General features: G+C 48.3%; 13 protein-coding genes across 13 annotated transcripts; 5 read left to right on the top strand and 8 right to left on the bottom strand.

The window, feature by feature from the left end:
* Positions 1–41: 41 nt before the first annotated feature.
* N7484_004887 (uncharacterized protein) lies at positions 42–1,503 on the bottom strand (the record flags this gene model as incomplete). Its single annotated transcript, XM_057115307.1, has 4 exons — positions 42–119; positions 171–383; positions 435–810; positions 866–1,503. 4 exons carry the CDS (start codon positions 1,501–1,503, stop codon positions 42–44), a joined length of 1,305 nt encoding a protein of 434 aa, XP_056975447.1.
* A 633-nt stretch (positions 1,504–2,136) lies between these two features.
* On the bottom strand, positions 2,137–3,389 carry N7484_004886 (threonine aldolase GLY1; the record flags this gene model as incomplete). The annotated part of the gene is made up of 3 exons (XM_057115306.1): positions 2,137–2,246; positions 2,304–3,257; positions 3,314–3,389. 3 exons carry the CDS (start codon positions 3,387–3,389, stop codon positions 2,137–2,139), a joined length of 1,140 nt encoding a protein of 379 aa, XP_056975446.1.
* A 2,589-nt stretch (positions 3,390–5,978) lies between these two features.
* Positions 5,979–6,781, top strand: N7484_004885 (uncharacterized protein; the record flags this gene model as incomplete). Its single annotated transcript, XM_057115305.1, is given in 5 exon segments — positions 5,979–6,000; positions 6,014–6,186; positions 6,201–6,447; positions 6,521–6,594; positions 6,611–6,781. 5 exon segments carry the CDS (start codon positions 5,979–5,981, stop codon positions 6,779–6,781), a joined length of 687 nt encoding a protein of 228 aa, XP_056975445.1.
* Positions 6,782–7,435: 654 nt separating this feature from the next.
* Positions 7,436–8,718, bottom strand: N7484_004884 (NAD(P)-dependent alcohol dehydrogenase; the record flags this gene model as incomplete). Its single annotated transcript, XM_057115304.1, has 3 exons — positions 7,436–7,588; positions 7,651–8,514; positions 8,575–8,718. The coding sequence occupies 3 exons, from the start codon at positions 8,716–8,718 to the stop codon at positions 7,436–7,438; spliced, it is 1,161 nt and encodes a 386-aa protein (XP_056975444.1).
* Positions 8,719–9,572: 854 nt separating this feature from the next.
* N7484_004883 (uncharacterized protein) lies at positions 9,573–10,967 on the bottom strand (the record flags this gene model as incomplete). Its single annotated transcript, XM_057115303.1, has 3 exons — positions 9,573–10,625; positions 10,680–10,777; positions 10,835–10,967. The coding sequence occupies 3 exons, from the start codon at positions 10,965–10,967 to the stop codon at positions 9,573–9,575; spliced, it is 1,284 nt and encodes a 427-aa protein (XP_056975443.1).
* A 560-nt stretch (positions 10,968–11,527) lies between these two features.
* On the bottom strand, positions 11,528–13,267 carry N7484_004882 (putative siroheme synthase; the record flags this gene model as incomplete). The annotated part of the gene is made up of 2 exons (XM_057115302.1): positions 11,528–12,891; positions 12,943–13,267. The coding sequence occupies 2 exons, from the start codon at positions 13,265–13,267 to the stop codon at positions 11,528–11,530; spliced, it is 1,689 nt and encodes a 562-aa protein (XP_056975442.1).
* A 1,011-nt stretch (positions 13,268–14,278) lies between these two features.
* On the top strand, positions 14,279–15,526 carry N7484_004881 (uncharacterized protein; the record flags this gene model as incomplete). Its single annotated transcript, XM_057115301.1, has 1 exon — positions 14,279–15,526. The coding sequence occupies one exon, from the start codon at positions 14,279–14,281 to the stop codon at positions 15,524–15,526; it is 1,248 nt and encodes a 415-aa protein (XP_056975441.1).
* A 205-nt stretch (positions 15,527–15,731) lies between these two features.
* Positions 15,732–15,923, top strand: N7484_004880 (uncharacterized protein; the record flags this gene model as incomplete). Its single annotated transcript, XM_057115300.1, has 1 exon — positions 15,732–15,923. The coding sequence occupies one exon, from the start codon at positions 15,732–15,734 to the stop codon at positions 15,921–15,923; it is 192 nt and encodes a 63-aa protein (XP_056975440.1).
* Positions 15,924–16,307: 384 nt separating this feature from the next.
* Positions 16,308–18,222, bottom strand: N7484_004879 (F-box protein; the record flags this gene model as incomplete). Its single annotated transcript, XM_057115299.1, has 3 exons — positions 16,308–16,700; positions 16,770–17,207; positions 17,281–18,222. 3 exons carry the CDS (start codon positions 18,220–18,222, stop codon positions 16,308–16,310), a joined length of 1,773 nt encoding a protein of 590 aa, XP_056975439.1.
* A 1,228-nt stretch (positions 18,223–19,450) lies between these two features.
* On the top strand, positions 19,451–21,279 carry cbhC (putative cellobiohydrolase; the record flags this gene model as incomplete). Its single annotated transcript, XM_057115298.1, has 8 exons — positions 19,451–19,526; positions 19,582–19,650; positions 19,708–20,014; positions 20,067–20,320; positions 20,375–20,512; positions 20,590–20,847; positions 20,926–21,167; positions 21,235–21,279. The coding sequence occupies 8 exons, from the start codon at positions 19,451–19,453 to the stop codon at positions 21,277–21,279; spliced, it is 1,389 nt and encodes a 462-aa protein (XP_056975438.1).
* Positions 21,280–21,651: 372 nt separating this feature from the next.
* Positions 21,652–22,581, bottom strand: N7484_004877 (WD40 repeat domain-containing protein; the record flags this gene model as incomplete). The annotated part of the gene is made up of 1 exon (XM_057115297.1): positions 21,652–22,581. One exon carries the CDS (start codon positions 22,579–22,581, stop codon positions 21,652–21,654), a length of 930 nt encoding a protein of 309 aa, XP_056975437.1.
* Positions 22,582–24,037: 1,456 nt separating this feature from the next.
* On the top strand, positions 24,038–25,354 carry N7484_004876 (putative sulfate/molybdate transporter; the record flags this gene model as incomplete). Its single annotated transcript, XM_057115296.1, has 1 exon — positions 24,038–25,354. One exon carries the CDS (start codon positions 24,038–24,040, stop codon positions 25,352–25,354), a length of 1,317 nt encoding a protein of 438 aa, XP_056975436.1.
* A 178-nt stretch (positions 25,355–25,532) lies between these two features.
* N7484_004875 (uncharacterized protein) lies at positions 25,533–26,546 on the bottom strand (the record flags this gene model as incomplete). Its single annotated transcript, XM_057115295.1, has 1 exon — positions 25,533–26,546. One exon carries the CDS (start codon positions 26,544–26,546, stop codon positions 25,533–25,535), a length of 1,014 nt encoding a protein of 337 aa, XP_056975435.1.
* Between the last annotated feature and the right edge of the window lie 274 nt (positions 26,547–26,820).

Below are 26,820 nucleotides of genomic sequence, written 5' to 3'. Positions count from 1 at the left end.
GTGGTGCAAATGGTACCATCTGGTAGATGTTAATGAACATTCTATATACCCAGCACCGATCGTGCTTGCTTCATTTCATCCTCAGAAGGAAGATTTACAATCGCCAAATACAATGCTTTCTGTGACACGGATAAGTATACGAACAGAATGGAAAAGAACAAAAGACCTACCGATTCAAACATCTTGGAACCTGTAGATATGACGGTACGGATAATACTGTCATCACCAGCCTTCCTCTCACCAGGACCACTCCTGCTAATATAGCCACCTGAAAGCAAAGCAAGTAGATCGCCACTACTCGCAGGATGATTAGGATCAGCAAAGCGCGAAGCAAAGGTAGGCTTCGGCCGCTGATTCAGGTGACTATTAGGATTCTCAGCTTCCTAAGAGATAATTAGAAAGATCACAATGTGAGAATATCGAAGAGTACCTACAAAAGTAGCCTGAGCTCTCTTATCCAAGTACCCATGAATAAAATCTCTCTTCTTCTTGACCTTATAGAACTTTTCTTCCGGATCAAGTTGGTTACCCAGCGTTTCCGGCTCAGGAAAGACCAGCGGCGCAACTTCTGAGAACACATTTCCAAATGTCTTTCCATCAGACCTCTTGAATTTACGCTCTAAACTCCCCAGTGAGCTTGATCCAAGCACAGTCGAGTCAGCTCCGAAGGTGGCTTTTGCTATGGTGGACTGAAGATCCATTGACATGGCTGGGATATCCGGGTCCTCAGGATACCAAGTCATGACAAGGCAATATAGACCACGGGGCTTGAAGAATTCTTCATTCGCCTGATTAAAGAAATTATTTGCTCTATAGGATTGAGTAAAAAGCCTGATTTCTGGAAATAACAAGGTTCAGCACTCACCTTCGGCGACCATCAGCCGCAATTGACAAGTTCGCAATCTGGTGGATGGCAACTCCCACTGCAATCGCCAGTAAAGACGGGACGGCGTGCCCTGCAATGGCTGCCAGATTGATAGCCTGCAACCACCTGTGCGCCCGACAACCTTTCTCAGCCGTGTTGAGGAATTCGATGAACATTTCCTGGTCGATGCCGCATGGTGCTAGATCGGGTGCATAGGCACGAAGAAAGCCACGATCTCGGTTCTTAGGTCTGCGTTGTGGGAGGAGGACTGGGGCCGGTAACCGGTGGACCACTTCTGACAGGCTGGGCTCGACCGGGATCGGATAATGGCTTGCAAATTGTGTCACGAGGGCTGTTTCATCGACTGGTTCGTTGTTTGGTGGCGGGTTCTGTGGGGTATTTTGGTGGTTGTCTGAAGTAGGAAGCTCGTAAATTGGGTCATATGTCGATGTTGTATGCCTGTCAAGCTCTAGAATCTCACGCGACTCCATGGTAATATTTGTTGTAGTTGTTGACCCATTTGAGTCCTCGTCAAGAGCTTTTTGCGTTCTCTTTGCTTTGCGGGCGGCTAGTCCCTCTGAGGCTAGGCCAATGCCTGCAGCGACGCCTTTGATGAGATGTGTTGTGACGAGACCCATGTTGACGATTTGGGGTTTGTAAAAGAAAATATTACATGGATTAGTTTACATGATTCGAGGGGGCATCTTTATACTTATAGTTTGGGAAATGCAGCTTTGACCAGCAGCTCCACTGACACTTTTACCTTTTGCAGCATAGTCAGAAGCTCAAATAGGACCATGATCATCGTCTCTATTGCTTTTTGTCTTTTTTAGACTCTACGCACCTAAGCCCCAGTGGGGCACGGGAAATATGGCCCCTGGAAGTGGATATGCCACAATATCCAACGACCAATAAGACAGAATCACCGCAAGGCTGTCCCCATTTGGAAGCCGCTAATGGGAAGGAGGATTGTTAATTTGTTATGTTTGTTATGCAGGGCTTGTCATGCAAATTTGAGCGCTCAGATGATAAAGGGGATTGGGGCCAAACTTAGATATCGTGAGATCCTCAGGTACGCAGGGAACCTTGAAAAGGAAGGGTTAGACCGGGACATATTTCGGTACAGCAGATTCATATAGTTCGAAGTGTTCAGTTTTCTACATGAGCGTACAAGAAAGAAAATAAGGGAATACTGATCCAGCGCTGAAAACATTCAGAACAGTGCATTTTCTACATGGTATCTTTATTTATACTATATCTCTATGCGGTCGTCACTTTTTACTGCCATAGGGTTGGCTCTGGTCTTCACTGCGTTGAAACTTTCCCTGCATCGCGATATCAAAGACTTGCCCCAGGCGCGAAATCGCCTCATCCGACACCTCTGCGACAGGTTAAAATAAGTTCCATAGAAGCTTTTGGAATCTTGAAAGTCACTTACGGTAATGGATCACCACTCGGCCTCCCGATAGCTTTAATCCCTTCTCCTCGCCGATCACAGCAAGATCATTGGGCCCCAGCCCAGAAGCCTCCAGATCAAGCCATACCATATTAGTGTGAACAGGATTCTCTAGCTTACCTCCACGACCGGTCCACATATCTGCAACGCGCTTGGCCTTAGCGTGGGTTGCTAGAAGATGACCAGTCTTGCCATTCGGGTCGGTTCCAAACGTCTCGTCTAGAGCTATCCTGGCAGCAGCCGCAAACACACCCGTTTGACGAGCACCACCGCCAATAGACTTGCGGAACCAACGAGCCTTCTTAATGAAAGCTGACGAACCAACAATAATGCTGCCGATCGGCGCACCCAGTCCCTTGGAAAAACACAGGCTAACGCTGTCAAACAGACTGGTGTAGTCAGATAGACTTCCAGCACCAGATACAACCGCCTCCCACAGTCTTGCACCATCCAAATGGACCTTGATGTCATTGGCATGCGCCCATTCGACAATTCGGCGGGCCTCGGTCAAAGGCATAACCATCCCATCAAGTGTATTCTCCAAGCTGATCAATTTGGTGGGACAGTGGTGAATGTCATCATCAAGCACGGCATGTTTCTGGATATCCTCCAAAGTCAGGTGGATGCCATTCTTCGGCACAACTGTTTGCACCGTGGCTCCAGTCCAAGCACTAACACCACCGGCCTCGTAGCAAATTATGTGAGCTCGATGGTCGCACAGGACGGAATGCGGCGGTTGAGCTAAATGCGAGCGGATCGCGACCTGGTTTCCCATAGTACCGGAAAGCACCAGGAGAGCAGCCTCGTGTCCCGTTCTTTCGGCAACATAGCTGTGGAGGTCGTTGGTTGTGGGGTCCTCGGCGAAGACGTCGTCCAGGAGGGTTGTTTGGCAGATCGCATTGAGCATGGATGGGGTGGGCTTTGTCATTGTATCACCTGGAAACCAAATTGTCAATTCTAGAATTCATATCGCTGGGTTTGGGGGGAAGTACTCCTAAGGTCAAATTCCGCGGCTCCCGCGCCGTGCCAGCTGGTCTGACCGCTGGCTGGGGTAGATGAAAGAGCCATGGTAGATTTGTGTGCGATTGAAGGAGACTGAAATCGCAGGGAAGGCTTGTGTAACCCGACAGGGCGAGTGAGGCGGAGGAGTCGACGCATGTCCTTATCTGCGTGACTTGACTGGGATTCAAACAAACGCGGGGAAATACGGCTGTCACATGATTTCTGCGGGGGAAGCAAAATATCTTGTTCTACTAGACCTGTACATGGCGAGAATAGATAAGCGGAAAATAAGAAAATAATGATCGCGCAGATTGCGCAAGAGTGTATTATTATGGATAGTTATGTGCAATGCAGGTCGCGAACAAACGTGACTAGAGTTGCAGCTCACCATGTCGGAGGGAGCTTTAAGCCATAGGCTTAGCAGCCAATGAGAGCCACGTCTCTATTTTTTATGTTTATTCATTTTTAACGATTGCTGAAACTGCTCAAAGGGCGGCAGATAGTAGAAGTGCAGTAATTGGTCGATATGCTCATCTCGTCTCGTGCTAATAATTGTGCGTTTACATATGAGGTTATAGAATGGATCGAAATCAGTTTCACCACTTACCCATAGAGATTCTATCTCAAACCCTCTTTCGAAACACGCTAGACCCATATAGGTCACTTTACGTCTACTGTAACTCAATTTCTAGGCATTATTTCAATATAGTTATAAATCACAGCAAAGAAGAAAAACAGATCATGTATTACGCTTATATGGCCTGCCAGGCTTCTAGAATGTTGATCATGTAACACAAGAATCATTTGAAACAGAGGGTCTTGGTACCATACTGAGAAGAGAATTCTCAGAGCAGTAGAGCTTCAGCAGGGGCAATGGCCGGCCACTAAGGGAGGATAGGGGCGACTCTATCTGTTAATCCTTGCTCACCCCTCTGCTAAGGAAGTAGGTGAAATACCCTGAAACGAAGGAACGGAGTGCAAGGGGTTACAAACCGTGGATCTGTGCGAGGATGGCTTTCAGGCTGAGTTGACCCTGAGAGAAACACTGCCAAATTTCCTGGCAAGCCTTGCTTTCATTGGCCTGGTACTTGTCCTCTCACGTGTTGTGTCCTCACGGGCTGTGTCTCAATGTGCTCCTCTCCATGTGCTACTGTCTATGTTAATCAATGGGATACGTCAGCGGTTGATCATGATTGTGATCACTGTGTGCTCAGTAAGCCTGAGCCGTCAGGTGGCTAGAATGCTAGAATGCTAGAACGACGTTAGCGTCGGTCGAGCGTCATGATCACAAGAAGCTTTGAAGAGCCAAGGGCGTTCAGGGGGTATGAGTTGTATGATTGGAGGGCTGAATGCACCACAAAATTGGCTTAGATCACACCCGAATCTATCATGCAGTGTCTATGCACGAGTACTTAGCGAGGACACACGAAAGACCCAGACGAAAACTGGATTGATAACACCACTCGACACATAAAAACCAGACATTTAGCTGCCAGCCTTTTTTGGGAGCTCGATTGGTATAACTTGCATCTCCATTGATGGGAAAGTGTAGCAAGCGCAGCTAGGGGATGTTGGCTGGTCTCTCAGAGCCAACACGATATCTGCAGTCCCATGATGGAATATAGTAGAGTATTACCAAGACCCTTCGGATCACCTCACAAGCCTACATAATATCTTATAAGAAATATTTACGTCAGGATAGACCTTGACATGATCCGCTTTTCACCCCTTTTTTTCCCGCCCCTACGGGTTTTGACGGGTCGGGTTTGGTTCCTGACCTTGGACTCGTTGCAGGTTTTGTCAAGGTCTATGTCGGGAACCCTGAATCCTTCACTCAATTCACCGGAGATCCGGAGATCCCTGGGGCCGGTCTCTCCACGATGAACCCACTGCCCCGTCATGACATAGCCGACGTAGTATCAACTTCTACGTCAGCTGCAGGAGTGATAGAAGAATAATCCCACCCTACATTATGGGCGCCAGGGCTTAGATTATACCGCCTACTGGATATATGATACAGCTTTGTATTATAGTTCCAATAATAGAAACCGACTAGTGGCATGACTACCTAAGTGGGGATACCAATTATGCATTCCCTCAACAAGGGATCTGGCAATACAGATCCCATACAGATTATATCATACTTCCAGCAGGAAAAAATGGGTAATCGTAATGCCGGATGGGACTATCTTTACATCGCCCCTGTAGATAGTTTTATCTTTTCGCCAGGCTCCAACATTTTGAATATTGCAATCTATTCTCAAGCAACACCGCACGCGATGCGTTATTTTTATCCTTTCGCATTCCGTTGGTAGTCCGTGGTTGCGTTATAACATATTTATTTTCCGCCCTCCGTAGCCTGTAGGTAGGCCTTAGTCTAATCTGCATCCCCTAGCTACGCTCCATAAAGCTGACTCCGCAATGTTTCGCTCTCCACCTAACGCTCCACTTTGTGATCTCTAAGGCTATACCTAGTATCCATTCTAAAGCCCCCATTTCCAAGGTTCATTCTCTCTACTCTATGACCCACCAGGACTCTACTTCCCATTGTTTTCGATTCCTAGTCAGTACTGCATACTTCGCGCTCAAAATATATTTTAGAGTAAGGTGAAAGTCCCAGTAAAGTATCCACAGACACCTATCATTATACTCACTATGCTCTTCTTACTCCTCATTAGTATGATACTAAGCTCTTTCCAAACGTGCGACGGCTCCCCAACCTACCAGGAGGAATATCGAGATAGCAGCTACGTACCAAATTTTATCGAAACACCACTTGGCTTCCAGATTGTCGCACCAGCTACTCCATATGTCGCAGCAGCCGGAAGAGACTAACTATACTTTGTCGACACCCGCTTCGATAGTGACAGCGCTCAGCATATCAAGAATCAAATTGAGAGAGCAACTATACCAATCCCAGACGAGTACACCGCTATAGACGAGATTACGGCCACCGCAGAAAAGAGAAATCGAAAAACCGGCGAAACGACATTTGTATTCGACCCTCCCTACGCTAGGGTTTTGTTTGCCAAGGGGATAAACAAGCGTAATACTGAACTCAAATTACCTGAGCATGAGCCTGCTGGCGATTGGTTAGTAAGCTACGATCTGGATAAGGTATCAGGTGAGATAAATACTACTTCAAAGGAAGAGATAAAGATAAATATGGTAAGTGATAGAGGCTTATATCTCAGCAGGCAATAACTTAACAAACCGGGTCACTAAACGGGTCGTATGCTCGAATTTTGGATGCTACACCGACGCCCACTGTGTAGAACAATCTACAGCGTGTACCCTCTGCCATGAATAGAGTCGATAACGAATGTGACGCGGGACGCAATGTCAATGCTATTGGGTCATGCATTCGGCTTTGTACGAAGGCTGTCGACACACCAAAGGAAGATGGTGAAACGGATGCCAGCTACTATGAACGGATGGACAAGTTGCACTGGCATTAAAGAGACCTTGTGAGCATTTACGTGGAAAGGCCGCTATTTCCGGCGCTCGACACTTCTCGCATTTGGTGTCGACGGGCATTTTTCTCTGCTTGTCAAGTTTGCTCGGTATCTTACTAGGTAGGTACGATAATGGGGGAAGACGGTCCCAAACAGGCCTATATTAGGGGTTATTCAGTTCTGCGTTCTCTTCTGCGTTCCGTATTTAGCTAGTCAATTCGTTAGCAGGGGTTTATAGTGCAGAGTAGTTACAGATTGGAAATACAGACACCTACACACCCCAAAATCACTCTCTTCCACCTGAAGTGGTCGCCGTCTCTGACCTCCCTGGGGCTGATCTTTAGTAACACTTGGCGTATGGAGCGTGGGCTCGCAAGGTTGAATCGACCGGCACGATGGGACCTACGCTGCAAACGTGCTGCCTTGAGCATTCCCCTCTTAGTATAAGCCGGTAAATTATTGACGGATTTTGCCTGTTTTTCCAGTAGAACCTTTTTTGAATTATTTATATGGAGAAAGAATCATTGTATGTAAGTGGTGAGACTGATTTCGGTTCATCCTATACCCGCTCTGCTAGTCAGTAAGGTTTAAATATCCTTGCAAGGTCCCCAACTCCATAAAAGACAATAGCCCCCAAGAAAACAAGATGTTCTCATTTCATACATTGACCCAGTCAAGCACAGGCTTGATGACACTGCCCGAATGCAAGTCGTCCAATGCCTTTTCAATAGAATCGGCCTTATAAATTTTGGCTAACTTGTCAACAGGGAATTTGCCCCGTTTGTATAAATCAATGAGTTGAGGGAGGATCTGGACAAAGGAGTATCTGGTCAGCCGTGCTTGAAAAAGAAGTTGAAAGTCTGTCAACCTACCTGAGTAGGATTCGCAGATCCTTCAATAGATCCAACAATCCGCTTGCAATTGATCATAAAATCCAGCGGGTCGATGGTCAACGCAGAGCCACCTGGAGCAACGCCTACAATTGCTAGCACACCCTCATGACCCAGCGCCTTGATGGCCGACTGAAGCAGAGGAACAACACCCGTGGTGTCAATAATATGATCCACTCCGTCGGCGAAAAATCCATGCAACCCCTCCGCGAGATCGGGAACACTCTTCGAGTTCAAAGTATGCGACGCACCAAGAGACTTGGCTAGTTCAAGCTTCGCATCGACGATATCTACCGCAACAACGTTCTCAACTCCCATGGCCCGTGCAGCCATCATTGCAGACAGCCCAACGGCTCCCATACCAAGCACAACAAAACGAGACGACGGCTTTGGCTTAAGAACATTCAAGACTGTACCCGCTCCAGTGAGGTATCCACAGCCCAGAGGTGCGAGCACAGCCAGGTCGGTCTCACTGACACCAGAGGAAGGTGGAACCTTGACGACTGAAGTTTCCGCGACAATGGCTAGCTTGCTCAGCGATGACTGTCCAAAGAATTGACCTCGGATGGGCTGACCACTGGGTGATGATATGGGTGAATCCGCTGCAGACATACCCCTGACACCAGCGAAGTTAATTGCCGTGAACTGACGACAGAATCCATGGCGCCCTTCGTCACACTGTGTACACTTGTTACACGTGGTAAAACTCAAGAAGACCTGGTCGCCCTCCGCCAGGGATGTGTCTTTCACTGCGCTGCCCACCCGCCGGATAATGCCCGCGCCTTCGTGCCCCAGCACAGCCGGGTATTCACCAACAGGAATCGCCCCCTTCTGGACCACAATATCCTATCTCAAAAAGGTTAGTAGCTTTCTTGAATCCGCATGGAATTGGGGCCATGGGCTTACCGTATGGCACAGGCCAGTATACTTCATCTCGATCAACAGCTCGTGAGGCCGAACTTCGTCCAGAACCACATCTTGCAAAATAAATGGGGACCCTGGAGAATCGACGACGAATGCCTTGGTCGGAATTTGCTTTTCAGGTATCATGATGAAATGATGGAAGGTGATCGATATATTGAAGGCTAAAGTAGGGCTTTTGGTATCGAAGACTTCAAATCAAGTGATTGAGGAATCAATTGCCAGGAATGTTGAATATGTGGGAAATCCGAGGATGAGACAAGGCCTTCTAAAGTACCATCTGAAGTTGATAGTCTGGTAGTTACCCCAAAGATTGCCCTGGATGCATGCGAGGTTCTAAGGGTTTTTCCCCGCAGAACCGGTCTGTTCCCCACATTCTCGGGGTGTGTCGGCCACGAACATCGGTACATGGAGACTGCAAACACGCCAATCCTGCCACCGCGGAATCGCGGGATAATTGATCCGATGACCGCGCGTCATGCAAACTGCAATGGAGATATGACGCAATTTTGAGACACCTATCTAGGTTTATCAATACAGGGATTTGACTGCCGATGTTACTGCCGACCTATCAGACACCTAGGATTTCGAAACCGCACTGCCTTTTCAAACTGCCGAACTCCAGGATTTGAGTCCACCTAAATCTAATCACGGACATATGGAGATCTCCAACAACTACCAATCGAATGCAGCAAAGAGCTGGCTTCGGTGGATCTTCAATCTGTCGATCTGCGCGGCCCCGCGGGGTAATGCTCTGGAAACATAGCTCGCTACCATGAAATTGTTTGCCAAGGCCGATACCATTACTGCCTACTTCTATTTACTCACCCCCGTGACATGACCTAGTGGACAAGCATCTTCTCTAATCATGGATCGAAGAAACGCAATATGCCCCAATACTTCAAAATCTCAAACACGAAAACACTTTTTGATATCCTCAATAATTTTAATATACAATTGATATTGCTCTGGATAGCTTACGTTCACGAGCGCACTGCCAGTCTTGCAACAACACCAATGCCACCCAGAAAAGCAGAAACACCAGTAAAGACAATCAAAGGCCCATAACCAGTACCATATGCCTTCGCAGCAACACCATCCCAAGCATGTTGGTCAAGTAGAGCTCCACTAAGAGGCCCACTAACAATATTCCCAATGCCTCTCCCAGTTGACAGAAGTCCAAAGATAAGACTAGGGTCAGTATAAATACTCCTCTTCGTGACCTCGTTGACAACTGCCGGCCAAGTAGAAGTGAACGACCCAGCAAACAATCCGTAAAAGATACAGAAAATGTACAGTGGCGCCAAACTGTCAGCCAACCCCCAGATCAGAAATACAGCAACAGTACTACCAACTGTTGAAGCCAAGATGCAGGTAGTAGCATGGTACCGATCAACCAAGGAGCCCATAATCACACACCCAAAAACAGAGGCAAGATTAAAGACCATAACAGTAAGCGTAGACTCGATACCACTGGCACCAAGACTTTTGGCATACGTAGGTAAATAAATAGTCGGAAGGAAATATCCCATAGCCTCCATGATGTTCCCAGATTCATAAATCAGGAAGGTCGTATCCCAAAGGAACCTGAAGTCCAATGGCCGGGGCTGCGAAGCACGTGAAATGGGCAGTCGAGGTCGAAGGAATGCGAGGAGTGGTCCGCCGACAAGTAACAAAATGATAGACCATGCACGTAGAGCCGTTTTATGTCCGAATGTATCCAGCATCCATTGAAGAACGATGGGAAGGATGACACCCGAAAGACCGGTTCCAGCCCACATAATTCCGAAAGCCAGTCCTTTCCGACGCACAAACCATTCATCCATGAAGATGATTGTCGGTGCATATGCAAGGCTTGCACCGATACCGTACGCAACACCCTGGGAAGCAATAAGGTGGGTGGTATTTGTTGCGAAGGAGCTCAAAGAAAGAGCTAGACACATAATGACAAATCCTATTGGGCCAGCCCATAGCTTGAGGCGGGGCATTACTTGTAGCAGGATGAATGCCACAGGCAGTAACATGTAGGAAATACCCTGGTTTTAGTCAGTAGAAGTTTCCGCACTCCATGATCTTGATTGGAAACTAACCATTGCACATGTACCAACAATGGCAATATCACCTGAGCTCTTGAATGGCTCATGTGTACTGTAATAATCTTGGAAAATGCCAAAAGAAAAAGTGAAACCTAAAGATATGTCAGAATATGCTTTAAGTCATTTATAGCATTGAGTAGGTTGCGTACCCCAAATCAAAGCTTCAATCACGAAACAAGCTGCAAGGAAAAGCCATGCTCTTCTCCCTCCATCCACTGGTGGCAAGTTCGCTTCATGGTGCTCTGAAAGAGCTTCCTGAGAGGAAGTCTCGAACGTCTCCATTGTGAGGCTTCTATCTCTCGTACTTTTGATCAAATGATCAGAGGAATCAAAAGTACAATCAATTGATGTTGGACACGATCGTGAAAAAAAAAACTTAGAATGAAAAACCCTATTCACATGCACGCCTTGCGTTGACATTGGTGGGGCTGGTGGAACCCGTTTGCGGCGGGATCTGGCGCCCATGGCCAGAATGCAGATATTTCACCGGCAGAAACCTTATTACATGTACTGCATGGGTACTCAACCTTAAAATTTACTCTTTAAATTACAAGAAATCTAGGCTCTCTGCTGTAAAATACGTATCTTAGACAGGACACTTACTGAGCGGTAGAAAGGACGGTGAAGATTTGGATAGATTTTACTGAGCGGTTAAACGCGGTAGAGAATCAACCAATCACATTGATCCATTACTTGATAATAACCGGTAGTTTACTTCACCGCGCATCAACTTTGAAGGGAAAAACATAAAAAATGATGTTATGTACTCATTCAATGGGGTATCTGATCGTCTATATACATGCTTCATGACTCCGTTCAATATGCAAATATGTTCAGTCAAGTCACTTCTCAGCCCCATTCAGCGCAACTGTGACAGCATCCACCTCTCCATTCAACCCTTCCAGGCCACTGAATCCTTCCTCAATAGCCCATTTTTGCCCATTCGGGCTATGCAAAACATGGCAGCTAGCACCAACCACCAACAAACCAGGTGGCCGCGAACCAGCTGCTTCAAACGCTTGACAGATATGTTCCAAGGTCGAACGAACGACCCGTTGATCGGGACAAGATGCGCGCTCAACAATAGCGCAAGGCGTCTCCTTGGGCCAAAGGGCCCGTGATTGTGTTGAGTCCTCTGCAGGGTATGTAGTCAGAGAATCGATAAGAGCAGACAGTCGGTGGAGGGACATCAAGAAAACGACTGTCTGAGTAGGCACGTAAGCTGGAGGTTGCGGTGCAGCCCCCTTCCGACCAGTTCCAGTACAGACCAGAACCTGATCTGAGACGCCGCGGTGGGTCGCTGGGATATCGGCGAATAGGGAAGCGCTCATGGCGCTGGTGATACCAGGAAGGACGACGGGGATATAGCCCTCTGCGCGGAAGAACTCGAATTCTTCTGCGCCACGACCATACAGATATGGGTCTCCTTGCTTAAGTCGAAGAACGGTCTGTCCCTTCCGTAGAGAAGCGAGACCCATCTGTAGAAATTCTTCCTGGGCCTGGTCGGCGTTTCCGGGGAACTTCCGGGCAATGTGGACTTCTGTCCTGCGAGGAATCAAATCCAGGACTGGGGCCGGGACGAGCTTATCGGCAAGAATGATATCGGCGTTTTGAATTGCATTGTATGTAGCGCGTGTAAGGAGATCGGGGTGACCTGGACCAGAGCCAGCGAGGATGATTTTACCCTTCCTGGAGATTCCATTGGTTTCGTTTGTCTCTGGGGTGGCCGCGTTACCAGACGAATAGGCTTGTAGGATTTGGTCAATATCGGCGTCGTTGATAGACACGAGCTTCCTAAGGGGCCAGTATTCACAGATCTGTGATAGCCAGCGCGTTCTCCGTGTCTTTGCTGCCGCGACATCATCTTCTGTGACTAGGGTGTTGAAAGTGTGTTTCTGGCCAGTTGCATCGTCGTCTTCGCCTTCCAGGGCGGCATCGGTCAATCCAGCGGCATGGTCTTCTTCCCAAAGCCTGCATCGCATAGCACCAAGCCGGTCAATGGCAGATCCAAGATCTGCGGGAAGGAAAGCAGCAATTTCTCTCCGCAGGCGGGACGCAAGCTTGCACCCACGACCGGATGTCGTAATACCAATATGGAGCGGCCCGTCCGAATAAGTAGAGAGTAAAGTGAACGAGCACAGAGCAGGAGCATCAGCTACATTTACAGGGATTCGGAGCCTTCGGCACAGCTTCGAAATATGGGTATCTGAAAAGTTGTTAGTGGGTCTATTCTCTTATTCTGCACAGTTTGACCTACTCAGCTCATTGTTGCCACCCGATGTGACAAAGACAGCATCCACAACCGAGTCAACCTCCTCTCTACCCAAGGTGGTCAAGTCATCATCTTGAAAATCCCGACGCAACAGCTGCACAGAGCCATTGGCAATGTGTTCAGCTAGGGTGAAATGGATATCTGCGGCCTCTGGCGCAATAACGACGGGCTTGGCTCCAGCCTCGAGACTCTTCGTGCATCTCGCAGCAGCCAAGGGACTAGCTCCAACAATGAGGTGAACCTGGGACTCGACATTCCACGCGGTCATGAAAGGTGCTGCACCTCCAGAACCATTCGAAGGACCCTTCATGGTGTCGTGTGCTATAATTTGGGTTGCCCTTCCAAGTTCGTGGGGTCAATATAGGGTCCGCCGGGGTTTGACCTTGTTGTATAACAAGCAGAACCAATATATGACCTGAGTATCTTTATCAGATATCTCGTATTTTCATGCGTTGTCCCGCAGTTTTTCCGCGGAGAAATCCAAAAAGTGTATTTCGGAATGAGTAACAGGTCTGTCGGGATTGGTGATAACCACTGATAAGATAATTCCGGGGATTGAACCAACGCCACTCAACACACAATGGGCATCGAGACAATGAGCACAAGCACAAGGACAGATTCGAAAATGTCTTTTGGTGTCCCGGATAGCACGAAAGCGGTTCTCACTGAAGCAGTAGACATTTGGCGGGAACATAGTATTAATATCTTTTTTTCGCCATACTTATTTTTTCCCAAAGGAGTTTAACGCGGGATTGCGTGATTGACCTGCATGTGGGGTTAGGTAAGCAGGGGTAATTGCCAGCAGAATTCCGGATGAGAAGGCGGTGAGTGGCATGCAATGAAGCTCCTACCACGTTTTGTTTTCTTTTGAAATCGGGCTTATTGACAAGCCGATAAGACATTCAAAAACGTCTGCTTAAACGATGGACATGCATATGCCATCGTGTGCAAATGTCTTTTTACTAGCAATTATCATATTATGTAAGGTTCAGGCTAGCAGAAACCTGTCGCAAAAAGTTATGTAATCGACATGCAGTATTTCAAATCCCACGTACGCCACTATAGTCTATAGTTGTTTATAATGCCGAAGAAAGCAGGCATAGTTCTTCCTGAATTACAACACTGCATGACACTATATGCGGTATAGCGCGGATCCAACCATTAAAAAATTTGGATCCTCTTATTATCTTCCGTCTAATCGGGTGACTCACATTCGTCTATTTACGTGACCAGACAAATTCTTTCTACCTGGGCTCGCAGAATATGAATACACCTTCTGTGTTCAGATTCAGCAGCTCTGATATCGGATCTTAATGCAACAATGGCAGCACTAAACCGACTTCCATATGAGCTCCTCTCTAGCGTTAATAGATATGCAGCGGACTGGGTTGGTCTCGAAAGCCTTTTACAAGTCTCCCCCCAGTTGGGAAAGCTTTTCGCAGGCGAGTCCGACAACGCGAACCCTGAAGCCATTCGCCTTGTTGAATCAATTCTCAAGGAGAACTCTATCATGAGCCACGAACTACACCGCTATTTCCGCATGACCATGGAACTGCGCCAACCTTCCTTAGCAGATAGAAATCTCGCCGAATTTATGGCTCGGGACCATTCTCGTTCGCGTATGGCCTCTTCTTCGATAAATCGCGCTACGTTGCAGGAAATGGTGAAAGTCGCGGCCAACATTCAGCGGCTAGCATGCGCTTGTCTGACCACTCTGTTGACCCGGCTTCGGAAGGTTCAACCACGGCGCTGGGAGGGGGAATTACAAGGCGCCCGCTTATTCAAAGTGACGGGCACCGCGCCATATAAGCCACGTGATGCCGGCCCTCCTTCCTGGATTGAGGAGTATCGGGTCTACCGCGCGCTATGGCACGTGCTATTATGTTCCGACCTATTGGTCGCTGCCGATAGGCTAGAATGGCCCCAAAGTGATCTCGACCTTTTACGGTCCGACTATATCGGCTGGAATCAATTGCCTTATATAGCTACGGAGGAGATCCGTTCCGTGAGGGAATGTCTGGATAATCTATTTGGAGCCGATATAGATCAAACTACACAGCTCTTAGTCGAATCGAAAAGCAGTGATAAGGCCCTTGTTATACAGGTACCATATGCCACTCAACTGCTGTGCAAATTTGATGTCTGGTCCCCTCCCCCCACTCCACCCAGAATGTCCATCACGAGAGACCTCTGGGGACAGGGATATATGATGACCGAAGAGAATCCTATGTTTGACCTTTGGCGCTCATGGCAGATTCGCAGCAAGACCCATCCGGCTAGACATCAGGTATATAGCCTCCAGGATTCCCGTCTATGGCGTGCATTAGGTATGCCGATCTGGGATCTCTGGCGTTTCTATGGGCTAGGACTCTGGAAGGCTCAGTGGCCTATGCGGCAGCAAGTACCTATCTTGACTCCCAACGGAATGGAGGTGTCGATAGGTGCTGATCCCCCTTTTCATGGCGAGGACATCGGTTATCGCTTTTCGGTCTTTATCGAGGCGCGCGTGCAAATGGAACGTCAAGAGAAAATGGAGCGGATAGTAGAAGACACCCCAGCAAGAGAATAGGAATTGACTCTGCGATTTTGCTTGCAGTCGAAGATACTGCCCGGAGGGATCATGCGTGCTGTCATCCTTGACAGGCTCCAGCTCATCCAGCTCCGTGGGCGATGACTCGGGCTCCTCATCCTCCACGACGTTTAACGCCACTGTTGTCTATATTGATTCGGACGGGTGGTCTAACTTGGAAGCTGCGTGCCCAATTCCCTGCACGATGGTTTTACCCGAGGTTGAGCTGACTACCACGACGACCATCACACTGCCCGCGTATACCAGCACCGTGGATGTTGAATGGACGATCACCAAGCTGACAACTGTGTATGGTGGCGATATGTCCACAGTCACCAAGTTCAACCAATACTGCCTAGTTTTCAATTATAAACTTCCCCAGATGCGGTTATGCTAGAGCAGCTTATTTCCCAACGATGACTGCATCCAGGTCTATAAATGTGATTATATGAACCAGACCCCAGGACTCACCGCCCAAAGCCACTTTCGTCCTCTGAATCGCAGTCATAACATATACTCTATTTCTATTCGTCGCTATTTCTATTGGAAGCTTCTATGGTCCAACTTGAGGGGAACCTCTATCATCGCGATATGGTCTTTATCCCATAGACCCTGAGATCTTCAAGCAAGATAACAGGCCTCTGTACATGATATAGGCTGTTGTATGGTTAGTGGGCAAGAAATGCATGGCCATCAGAATTTGAAGCAGTCGCTGATGGCCCAAAGCAACGCACATAGAGACTGCATGGCTGGTCCAAAGGCGTCGAAGCTTACAGATGAGTTAAGCTTCGGGTGCGTCTGGATGGTCATCCTCGTCATCCTCAACGTCTTCCCATTCTCCATCAACTGGATGTCCCGCTTGCAAATCCGACAATAGGAGTTCTGGTGGGTCATCCTCTTCCTCAAATTCATCTTGGAGCATGCTGATCAAGTCTAATAGACCGGCTTGGGACCGCCAAAGGTCATCGGGATGAGGGTTATTGGGATCTGTTTCATCACTAATGCCTGCTGACCGTTCTGGTGTGGTGTTGGATGGAGAAGTTGGATTGCTGGAAAGGTTGGGGCTTAAGCTGACAATCCGGACAGCTTTAGTTGGGAAGATTCGGGCGGGGTTTTCATGTTGTTGCTGGGCATCGCCAGGGATGTCGGAGAGGGTTTGTCGCCAACCGAGAGTCTGTAACTTTATTATCAGCCATATCGTTTCTAATTGTCAATGCCCAGGTATGAAGAGTTATAAACGCACCGTGTAAGTGGTCATGATAGCATCATCGCATAGCGTCATGAAGCTGACTGGCACAGCAAGCTGTGGCGCAGAGCTGGTGGCTAGTGCGTATGAAGCGCGAGAAGGAGGGTTCCCTGCGGGAATCTTGTTACGATCATCAAGAGCCACAACGTATACCCGGTCTTGGATTTCGAACATCACGCGGTGGTTGCGCACTGATAACCAACCACCCAAGTCGAAGCTGGAGCCGTCAGTCTCGCATTCAATGATGGAGGTATTGGCTGTAAAACCAGGTTCATCTTGGATAGCCTTCCGCCAGTCGGAGCAAATAAAGACTCGACCAGCACGAGAAAAGCCGACAAATAGATCACCATCCAGCATACCTGCTCCCCATTCATCTTCTCCATGCCAGACATGCTCCGGGTCGCTTGGTGGTGGGGAGAGTGGCCCCTTGACGAGCTTGAGGGGGGGTCAAACAGTCTTTGCGAGGTGGCCCGGATGGGAAGATACGGTGGTTTGGACCATGCCGGACAGTCCCGGCCAGTGCCGCACTGGCCGAACGGGAACTTGCGGGGGGTGGACGGATATGGTATTTATCTGTACATCGCGATGGATGCAGAGCACCCAAATAATTGCCAGAAGCCTTGTCATAAATGTGATAGCCCCGTGCTCCTATAGAGTAGATCACCGCATCTTTGCTTTGATCTAAATGACCGACGGCATCAGGTTCAATTGTCAAGTGTGTGATCAACTGAGGAGGCCGCTGCTTCATGTCGTATACAAAACCTTGCGCTTTGTTGGACACCACACACAGCGTGTCATAGGATAGTTGAAAGCCCCTAGTCTGGCAATCATGGTTCAAGACCGCGATGCGCCGAAACTCTCCACGCGGTGCACCGTCCACATCGGCTTGCCAAACCTCCACAGCATCGCCCTCACGATCAAAAACGGCCATTCCATCCTGATATTCGAGATGGGCATATGGACGAACTGAGTCCTCGTCCCGATCCAGTGATGAAGGCAGGCGCCATAGGATACAGCCAGTGTCCATATCTGTAACATTTAACCCGCCAGCATGGGAGGTAGACACGAAGAACCGACGCTTGAAGTCTGGACGAAACCGCCAAATAGGATCATTTCCGACCTGGAGCACCGACTCCTGAGTGATTGGGCAGGAATCAGCCCAGTTGCAGGCAAGAAGTGTTTGGCGTCTGCACAAATCCTTCCATGACGTGGTACCTTCGAACGATTTGGCAAAGGTTCCCGCACTGGACAAGAACGAGAGATCACGAGTGGTGCCGGGCGGGTGGGAAGTCTTGGACTCGGAACTGTAGATCGCTTCTTGATGGGTCACATCAATAAATTCGTGCCAGGCAGTGGACGTGGCAGTAAGGGATGCGAGTGTCGAAACCGGGGCAAAGTCTAAGATGCGCAGGACGATCTCGGGGGGTAGAATCGCAAGGGGGTCTTCCATTACCGAAGTTACCATCATATTTGACACATAGAGAGGTTCAAAATTGTGCACAGAATTGAAATGGTTGCAGTGCACTGCGAGTGACGACATGAGGGATACATCTTCACCGCCTAGATAAGGGTTATCTTATCAACGATAAGCGTCAGGTACAAACACCATATTCGGGATACATGAGCTCGTGATGAAGTCGGGAGAACTTACGAAGCCACCTATTCTGTGTAAATGTCCACTAATATAACTACCTTGCCCAGGTGCCTACTATGACTGGTACCTTTAGCCTTTGGGTGCCTGACCGCTAGCGTTGGTGCACCAATGTTTCCACGTGACCAACATTAACTGTGCCGAGAGGCCGTTTCTGGCCTCTTCTCCCCGGCAACATCTCCGTTCCATCCGTGGATTCATTGTATTCTTCATCATTCCTTTCGGGAGACGGCCCGCCGTTGTGCCACCTGCAGAAGCAAATCAGCCAGTCAGCGTGATGCCCGCATTCCAAGGTTGTATGCCCTGCCACGTTTATATGTTAACAGGTAGCTTTTATATGAAACCCTCAAAAATAAATATTATCTGATTTACTATTTCCTTTTTCTGGGGAGCCAAAGGTTTTAATTTTAGCAATATGAGAAACACTTTCATTTTTATTGTTATTATTCTGAGGAACCCTAGACCGCAGCACAAATACCCGGATGATTAGGCTATGCAGCCCTTCGATCCCGCGTATCATATAAAGAACCTTATTCTGCAGCCGGGTGAAGAGCTGCAGGGTCCTCGTGCCTGCCCTACGCGCTTACCCCTTTTGACCTCCCCGTGATGTATAGGGGTAAATCCTTTGATGCTCCTGTGGAAATTAGCAGCCACCGAGCTGCGGGAGTTGTCAAGGGTCAGGTACCGCATTTGAAAGGTGATGAATACTTTGAAACAGATTCCGACGCTGAAAGCCCTACTTTCAAGTCTGACTTTACCCTTACCCTTTGTCCTAGCAACCTTGATATGCATTACATCTTCAAAGTAACATAGCCTGAAATAATTTAGCCTGCAGATTATCTATGTTCCGCGTCATTTTGAGATATCGTTCCGTGGCTATTATAGTATTGATGTTCAGCATCATAGGAAAGGCGGATCGCTATTCTAATAGTATGAGGTATATATTACACTGGAAATTTCCCATGATTCCCTGATCCTGAATATCAAAACAATCGAGGCTACATTGAACTACGAACAGATCAGCACCATGCAGCGCGCATCAGGTTTCGTGTTCTTGTTCTTTTCTTATATTGCCTATGCACAGCAATCCCTCTATGGCCAATGTAAGGATTTACATTTTTTATTCATACAGGAATTCTGGGTTAATCGTTTCTTTAGGCGGAGGTAGTGGATGGTCAGGATCAACAGTGTGCACAGCACAGGCAACTTGCAGCACCTTGAATCCCTGTATGTTTTTATTTCCCCCTCCTTCCTCTACAACCATAACGCTAAGTGCTTTAAAAGACTATGCACAATGTGTGTCTGCAACTGCGACAGCAAGCACGAGCACGACAACCAAGACTACATTGTCGACTACCACCAGTTCCACCACTACTAAAACATCCACTGGAACTACCACGACTAAAACATCCACAGGAACTACCACTACAGCTCCTGCTACTACAAACAGTGGCAATCCGTTCAGCGGCTATCAGCTCTATGCAAACCCTTACTACTCCGCCGAGGTCTTCACATCAGCAATTCCTTCACTGACAAGCTCTCTCGCCGTGAAGGCTAGCTCGGTTGCCAAAGTTCCATCCTTTGTTTGGCTGTAGGTACTATCATGTGCTTCTAAATCGCGCCTCTACTGAAATCTTCAATAGTGACACAGCTGCCAAGGTTCCGACCATGGGGACCTACCTTGCCGACATCCAGGCGCAAAATGCGGCCGGTGCCAACCCGCCCATTGCCGGAATCTTTGTGGTTTATGACTTGCCAGACCGCGACTGCGCCGCTCTTGCCAGTAATGGCGAGTACTCAATTGCCGATAACGGAATTGCTAACTATAAAGCGTACATTGACTCAATCAGGGCTCAGATTGTCAAATATTCTGATGTGCAGACTATTTTGGTCATTGGTTGGGACCCCAAGCCTTTACAAGAAACGTATTAGCTCTGCTAATTTTCAATAGAGCCCGATAGCCTCGCAAATCTGGTTACAAATATGAATGTGGCTAAATGCGCCAATGCTGAGAGTGCTTACCTGGAGTGCGTCAACTATGCGTTGATCCAGCTCAACTTGGACAATGTAGCAATGTACATTGACGCCGGTATGATTGCTTCCCCGGACCTTATCCATTTATCCTCCCATCTAGATAGAAGAAATTGGCTAAACCGACGTGTTTAGGACATGCCGGCTGGCTGGGCTGGTCAGCTAATCTCCAACCGGCCGCTACGCTCTTTGCCAATGTATACAAAAACGCGTCGTCCCCCGCTGCTGTACGCGGATTAGCCACTAATGTTGCTAATTATAACGCCTGGACCATTGCCTCTTGTCCATCATACACATCAGGAGACTCAAACTGCGACGAAAAGCTTTATGTCAATGCTATGGCCCCTCTGCTTGAAGCTGCTGGTTTCTCTGCCCATTTCATTACTGACACTTGTAAGTGAAACCCTCAAATCTTCAATGATCTGTTGATTCTTGCATGGATGCAAATTGGATAATCTAACCTCCGATTAGCACGGAACGGTGTCCAGCCAACCAAGCAAAATGCCTGGGGTGACTGGTGCAACGTCATTGGGACTGGCTTTGGTGTTCGCCCCACGACAGATACTGGGGATGCTCTTGAGGATGCATTTGTTTGGGTCAAGCCCGGCGGAGAATGCGATGGTACATCTGATACCACATCCGCACGATATGATGCACACTGCGGATATAGTGATGCCTTACAGCCTGCCCCAGAAGCCGGAACGTGGTTCCAGGTGAGTTTAACCCCCTGTTCTGTAAACCTGCAATCATCATAATTGTTCCCTCGCTCATATTTTACAGGCATATTTCGAGCAGCTACTTGTCAATGCCAACCCATCTTTTTGAATCAAGTCAAAGGAAGTGGGTACTCCTTACTTGCTGGAAAACTTCCTGATACAAGTTTTGGTATCGAATTTTTAGGGTGATATGGCCTCTGTTTAGTGAGAAAGTAATTCCGATATTTGCTTTCCTGTGCCAGTTTTACAGACCAGGCTTGAAATTCAACTTCCAACCCTTTTTCCTATCTTGTGGGTCTTGGTCAAGCCGCCTCTGAGAGCTCTACGTCCGTATCGCAATATTAGTGTTCGTTAGTGCCCGCTGGTCATATCTTTGTCCTTAAAGCTGCCAAGGAATCATAATCATGATTCATAAAGTCTTTGCTGAATTGAAATAACGCCGATGCCAAGATCGATCAAGTAAAGACCACGAATAGTGTAATTATACCGTGTGCGCATGGAACCCGAATACCAAGACCCGCCCGTCCTCATACCCAAGTGCAATTGTGGCATCCTTGGCGGCCAGGCACGTAAAAGAGCGATACTCAACAGGAAGCCACAGTAGATTCTCACATCCCAAACAAAACCAATCTTTCCATAGATATATCTGAGAGTCTGTAGGGGCATTTTCGAGAGCTGGCATGAGTCCATCGAGGTTAATTGCCATCGAAGCGGCTTTCGAGGTGACAGGATCAGGATAGCCATGCCGTGTCTCCCGCTGCATGCCGGTTGCCGTGTCCCAGAGCTTAATGGTCCCATCACCTGAGCACGATACTAGGTCAAGCCCATTGGGAGAGAAGGCCACCGAAACGACAGAATCAGAATGGCCCTCTAGCGTCTGCCGCTGCGTGCCAATCACTGTGTCCCAGAGCCTGATGGTGCTATCAGTCGACCCTGATGCTAGATTTAGCCCATTATGAGAAAAAGCCACAGATGTAACCCAGTCTGAATGGCCTTCTAGCGTCTGTAGCAGCGTCGCCGTGCTCGTCTTTGTATCCCAAAGTTTAACAGTACAGTCACTTGAGCCCGAAGCTAGAGTGAGCCCATCAGGGGAGAGGGCCAATGAATTGACCCGACTTGAATGTTCCTGGCCCTTTAGCAAATGCTGATGCGTTACTGTGCCAGTCACCATTTCCCAAATCTTGATGGTCCAATCTTTTGAGCCTGATGCTAATGTGAGCCCATCGGGGGAGAATGCCAGGGAATCAACCCATCCCGAGTGGCCCTCTAACATCTGTCGCTGCGTGCCGGTTGCCAAATCCCACAACCTAATGGTATCATCAATTAAGCCCGTTGCTAGGGTAAGCCCATCAGGAGAGAAAGCCACTGAATGAGCTCCACCTGAATGACGCTCTAGCATCAAGTTGGTCATAAGCCGCTTGCCATAAGTCTCGCGGGTGCAAGGTTTCGTTTGACTTGTCTACTTCGATTATGTCGTTTATTTTATTTGACTGGGTTTGCTGAATTGCGGGCTGGCTCGATATTGAGGGTCTATCGTTTGTCATGCAGTTCTTTGGGTCTTGGGCTTTCCAAATCTTCCCATGGCCTCGAAGTGAAGTAAATAGATTTTTCAAACTTTGAGGCATCTTTCGTAACACGAAAGGTTTCAAGATAGGCGGCTGGCCTTTTGTTTTTCTTAGAAGAGATGAAAGAAGGCTAAGGTGGGGAGTGATAGATGTCGGGCGGTTTCACCTTTTCCCCAAGCGCCGGATTAACGTGATCGACTGGCAAGAGTTTGCCTAGGTACTTGTTACACACTGTCTGCACAAGGCATGGCTATACGATATATCATTGGAAGGTGCATGAATTTCCGAGTCCCCACTTTCCCGCGGACAGCGTGGCTAAGCAACGTGGCCCACGCTGTATTGCACTGAACTTCTTTTTTAATACGAATTTCGACTTTTGACAATGAAAGAGTGTAAAGGACCATCAAATGATGCATACTCACACACTTTCGGTGACTCCGTCATTGACTGCACAGGATGAAACCACCTTGTTTGTGCATGTCAATAAATTCCCGAATCGCCAGTGCTTGGCATACCTCACTAGCCGCATTTAGCGTCATGCAGTAATCATGACCGAAGATTCGTAGTTCAGAACCCGCAAGTAATATTGTGACACCTTGCTAGCCCACCTCTAGGCTAGCGCGGTAGTTGCCATTCAGAGCAAATTGAACCCGGTTTCTTGGATATTCAATAACTAAGGATCTTAGCCACATGACCTTATTTAGCCACACAATTCCCAAGACACTACCACTAGTATAGACGGTCCAATTAGATCCGATACAAGTATATTAAGCTATTCTGAGACTGCAGTAATTCCTTGAGACCCTGGAACCTTCTGAGAAACCTGTGTAACGACTGGCTCGTTGCTTGGCTGCTACATCTCTCCGGGGAGGTGCACGGCACATACGATTCCTCATCCCCCGCCTTTGAATATTTGAATGGGAAGTGTGCGTCCATGCTGAAGAAGCCGATGCACTTGCTGGACGTGGGTGCACACGGGTCATGACTAGTGGCTGATTGACTTCGAGTCAAGGAATGATTGAAGGGTTGTCTTGCGTATTGACCAAGATCGGGTCAGTTCATGCACGTTACCCCCCTAGGAAATCGGGCATCACGCGTATTATGCAAGAATGTAGGTGGTGTCTGGAACTTGGAAGTAGAAGTTATCTAAACAGGATTGTCCATCCATCTGGCGCCACGTGCGGGGTGATCGGTGGACTCCGATCTTGATAAGCTTCCGCATCACCCAAGCTTTCTGTTTTCCTCATCACGGTCCACCCCACTCCCACTGGACAGTCCTCCTGGGCAAGCTCACTATCCACCATGACGGCGCAATCATTACGGGAGATATCTGCCCACAATCTACGCACCTTCAAGAGCCACTATGTCTCGGAAATATCAGGATCCCTCGGCGATCTGGGAACCTTTCTCCCAATCGCCATCGCGCTAGCAGTGAACGGCAGCGTTTCCCTAGCCAGCACCTTGATCTTCTCCGGTGTCTACAATATCCTGACAGGATTGTATTTCGGCATTCCACTCCCCGTTCAGCCAATGAAAGCGATCGCTGCCGTGGCTATAGCCCGCAGCTTTTCCAACGGGTCAATCGCCGCAGCCGGGATCTTCGTTGGCGCTTGTATTCTTGTATTCAGTGTTACTGGCCTGCTGCGCTGGTTCTCTAATGTTATACCAATTCCTGTGATTAAAGGAATCCAGGTTGGAGCGGGGTTGTCCTTGGTTATCTCTGCTTGTGGGAGTATGCTAGCGCCTTTGGGATGGATTAGCCCGTCTTGGGCTGATAATCGGATCTGGGCCCTTGCTGCCTTCGTCGCTCTTGTGACTACCAATATATTTCGACGTGTACCTTATGCTTTGACACTGTTGGTGCTTGGTCTCGTGTTTGCGATCATTCGGACTACGCTCGCTGGTCATCTGCCTGCATTTGAAATTTGGCATCCGTTTATCGTGTTGCCAACTCCTTCCCAGTGGCGAACTGGTGCTGTTGATGCTGGTATTGGTCAGATTCCCCTCACCACTCTTAACTCCATTGTTGCGGTTGTTCACCTTGCGCATGACTTGCTGCCGAATGTTCGCGCTCCTTCCATCACGCACATTGGTTTAAGTGTCGCCGGAATGAACCTTTTGGGTTGCTGGTTTGGCGCAATGCCTGTCTGCCATGGTTCCGGCGGTCTAGCAGCTCAATATCGATTTGGTGCACGGTCGGGCGCTAGTGTGATCTTCCTTGGTGTTCTGAAGCTCATCATTGGGCTTTTGTTTGGAGAAACCCTGATCGACCTGCTCAAGCGCTTCCCGGTGGCATTCTTGGGCGTGATGGTCATTGCGGCTGGCCTTGAGCTCGTGAGTGTTGGCGAGAGCTTGAACACCTCTGCTGCCCGGGATATCGGTCGCGCTGGAAGCCACATGCTAGGTATTCCAGACCAGCACATTGGCCCTGTACTCACCGATGAAGAGCGCAAACGACGATGGACTGTGATGATGGTGACCGTTGGGTTGTTGGTAGGATTCAAGAATGATGCTGTTGGCTTTATTGCCGGATTGCTGTGTCATGCGGCTTATGAACTTCCAGTCTGGTGGGAGAAAGCCCGGGCCCGATGGTCAGAGGGTCGTCTTCGTCTTCGGTAAACGTTCCTTGCCCACACAGACCGACTGACTTTTCACCCATCTTCATGATCCTTCGTTAAACACAATGCGTGTGAAAATTTTTCAAACAGTATGGACAGTATTCTGTCGTCTCGGGTATATTCTTTCTTGTATGAATTGTGAGAAAATAGTCAAATTAAGTGCCATCCAACATAAACGATCATTCTTCCTGCATATAAGGGCGAAGAACATCTTGTGTATGGTTCCAAATCTTCCCTGTCGCTTTCCCTCTCAGCAAGGACAAAACCCCTAGATTAGGCGTACAATCACACTTATAATTCACGAGAAAGAGTCCATCCCCCTGCTCCCCCTGCTGCCCCAGCGAATTAATGCCTGGCTTGCCCATCCACCGCACGCCACGACCGCCAAAAGCAGCACTAGTACACTGATACAAATGTCGTTGCCCAGACTCCTCACCGCTCAACGAAAACAAACCAATAAGAGGCTCAAGGAATAACCAAACAACCCATCCAATCATCGAATTGGGATCCAAACCCCTCCTCACATTGCCCGTATTCACCCACCCAGGCCATGAGTGGACAAAAGTCACATCGGGATTTTCACCCGCGAGTCTCTCCATAGTCATCGTATTCATAGTAATGCATTGCATCTGAGTTTTCATAGGCCCGAAATTCCCAGGTCTCTTCAGATCAATATCCTCCAAGTCGAAATTCCCCCTTTCCAACCCTCCACCAAGAACGCTAACAACCCTGGGAGCTTCGGCCGCGCGTAGTAGTGGGAGAAGACGAAAAACAAACAGCATTCGCGAGTAGTATTCCAAACTCTGAGTAATTTCTATACCCTCGGTAGTCTCCATCCGTGCACCGAATGGTGCGTAGCCCGTTGTAAAGAATAACAAGTCGACGCGTGATTCTTTCTTTGTGATAAGCTCGCAAACTCTTTTGGTCTCTGAGAGGAGTGAGACCTCGGCTTCTGTCCAGATGATTTCTGCTTTGGGGTTGATGGCGTTTAATTCCAGGATGAAGGACTGCGTGCGCTCCGATGAAGACTTGCGTCCGACTAGGTAGATTCTTATGCTTGTGCCGGTTGCGACTAGGGCTTTTATTGTGGATTTTCCGATTCCAGATGTACCGCCGATGAAAATAGCGATGCGGGGCGCTGTGACATCGTTAATGAGTGCGTTGGAGCCTTGTATCTCTTTGAAGGAAACCATGGCGATGGATGAGCTCAGTTTCGGAATTATTCCGGAGCGTTAGATGAATAGAGTCAAGCGGGCTTCCAAGTAGACAACTGTAATTATTGCACAAAACATGAAAGTTTCATGATTTATCACAGGAGGTTTGGGTGAGAAACACTCGATGGTGCTAGATATTGGCCGCGGGGGTTATCTCATCCGGGGGCGTCAGCTCATCCGGAACTCGTCCGCTTACAGACCATACCGCCAGCACTTCGTACGATTCAAAGAAATCGCTCATTGCAAAGTTGGG

The sequence above is a fragment of the Penicillium longicatenatum genome, assembly GCF_028827895.1.
Source record: "Penicillium longicatenatum strain IBT 33135 chromosome Unknown contig_2_segment0_segment0, whole genome shotgun sequence".
In the NCBI taxonomy this organism is placed as follows: Eukaryota; Fungi; Ascomycota; class Eurotiomycetes; order Eurotiales; family Aspergillaceae; genus Penicillium; species Penicillium longicatenatum.
This window is presented reverse-complemented; position numbering and strand designations above follow the sequence as displayed.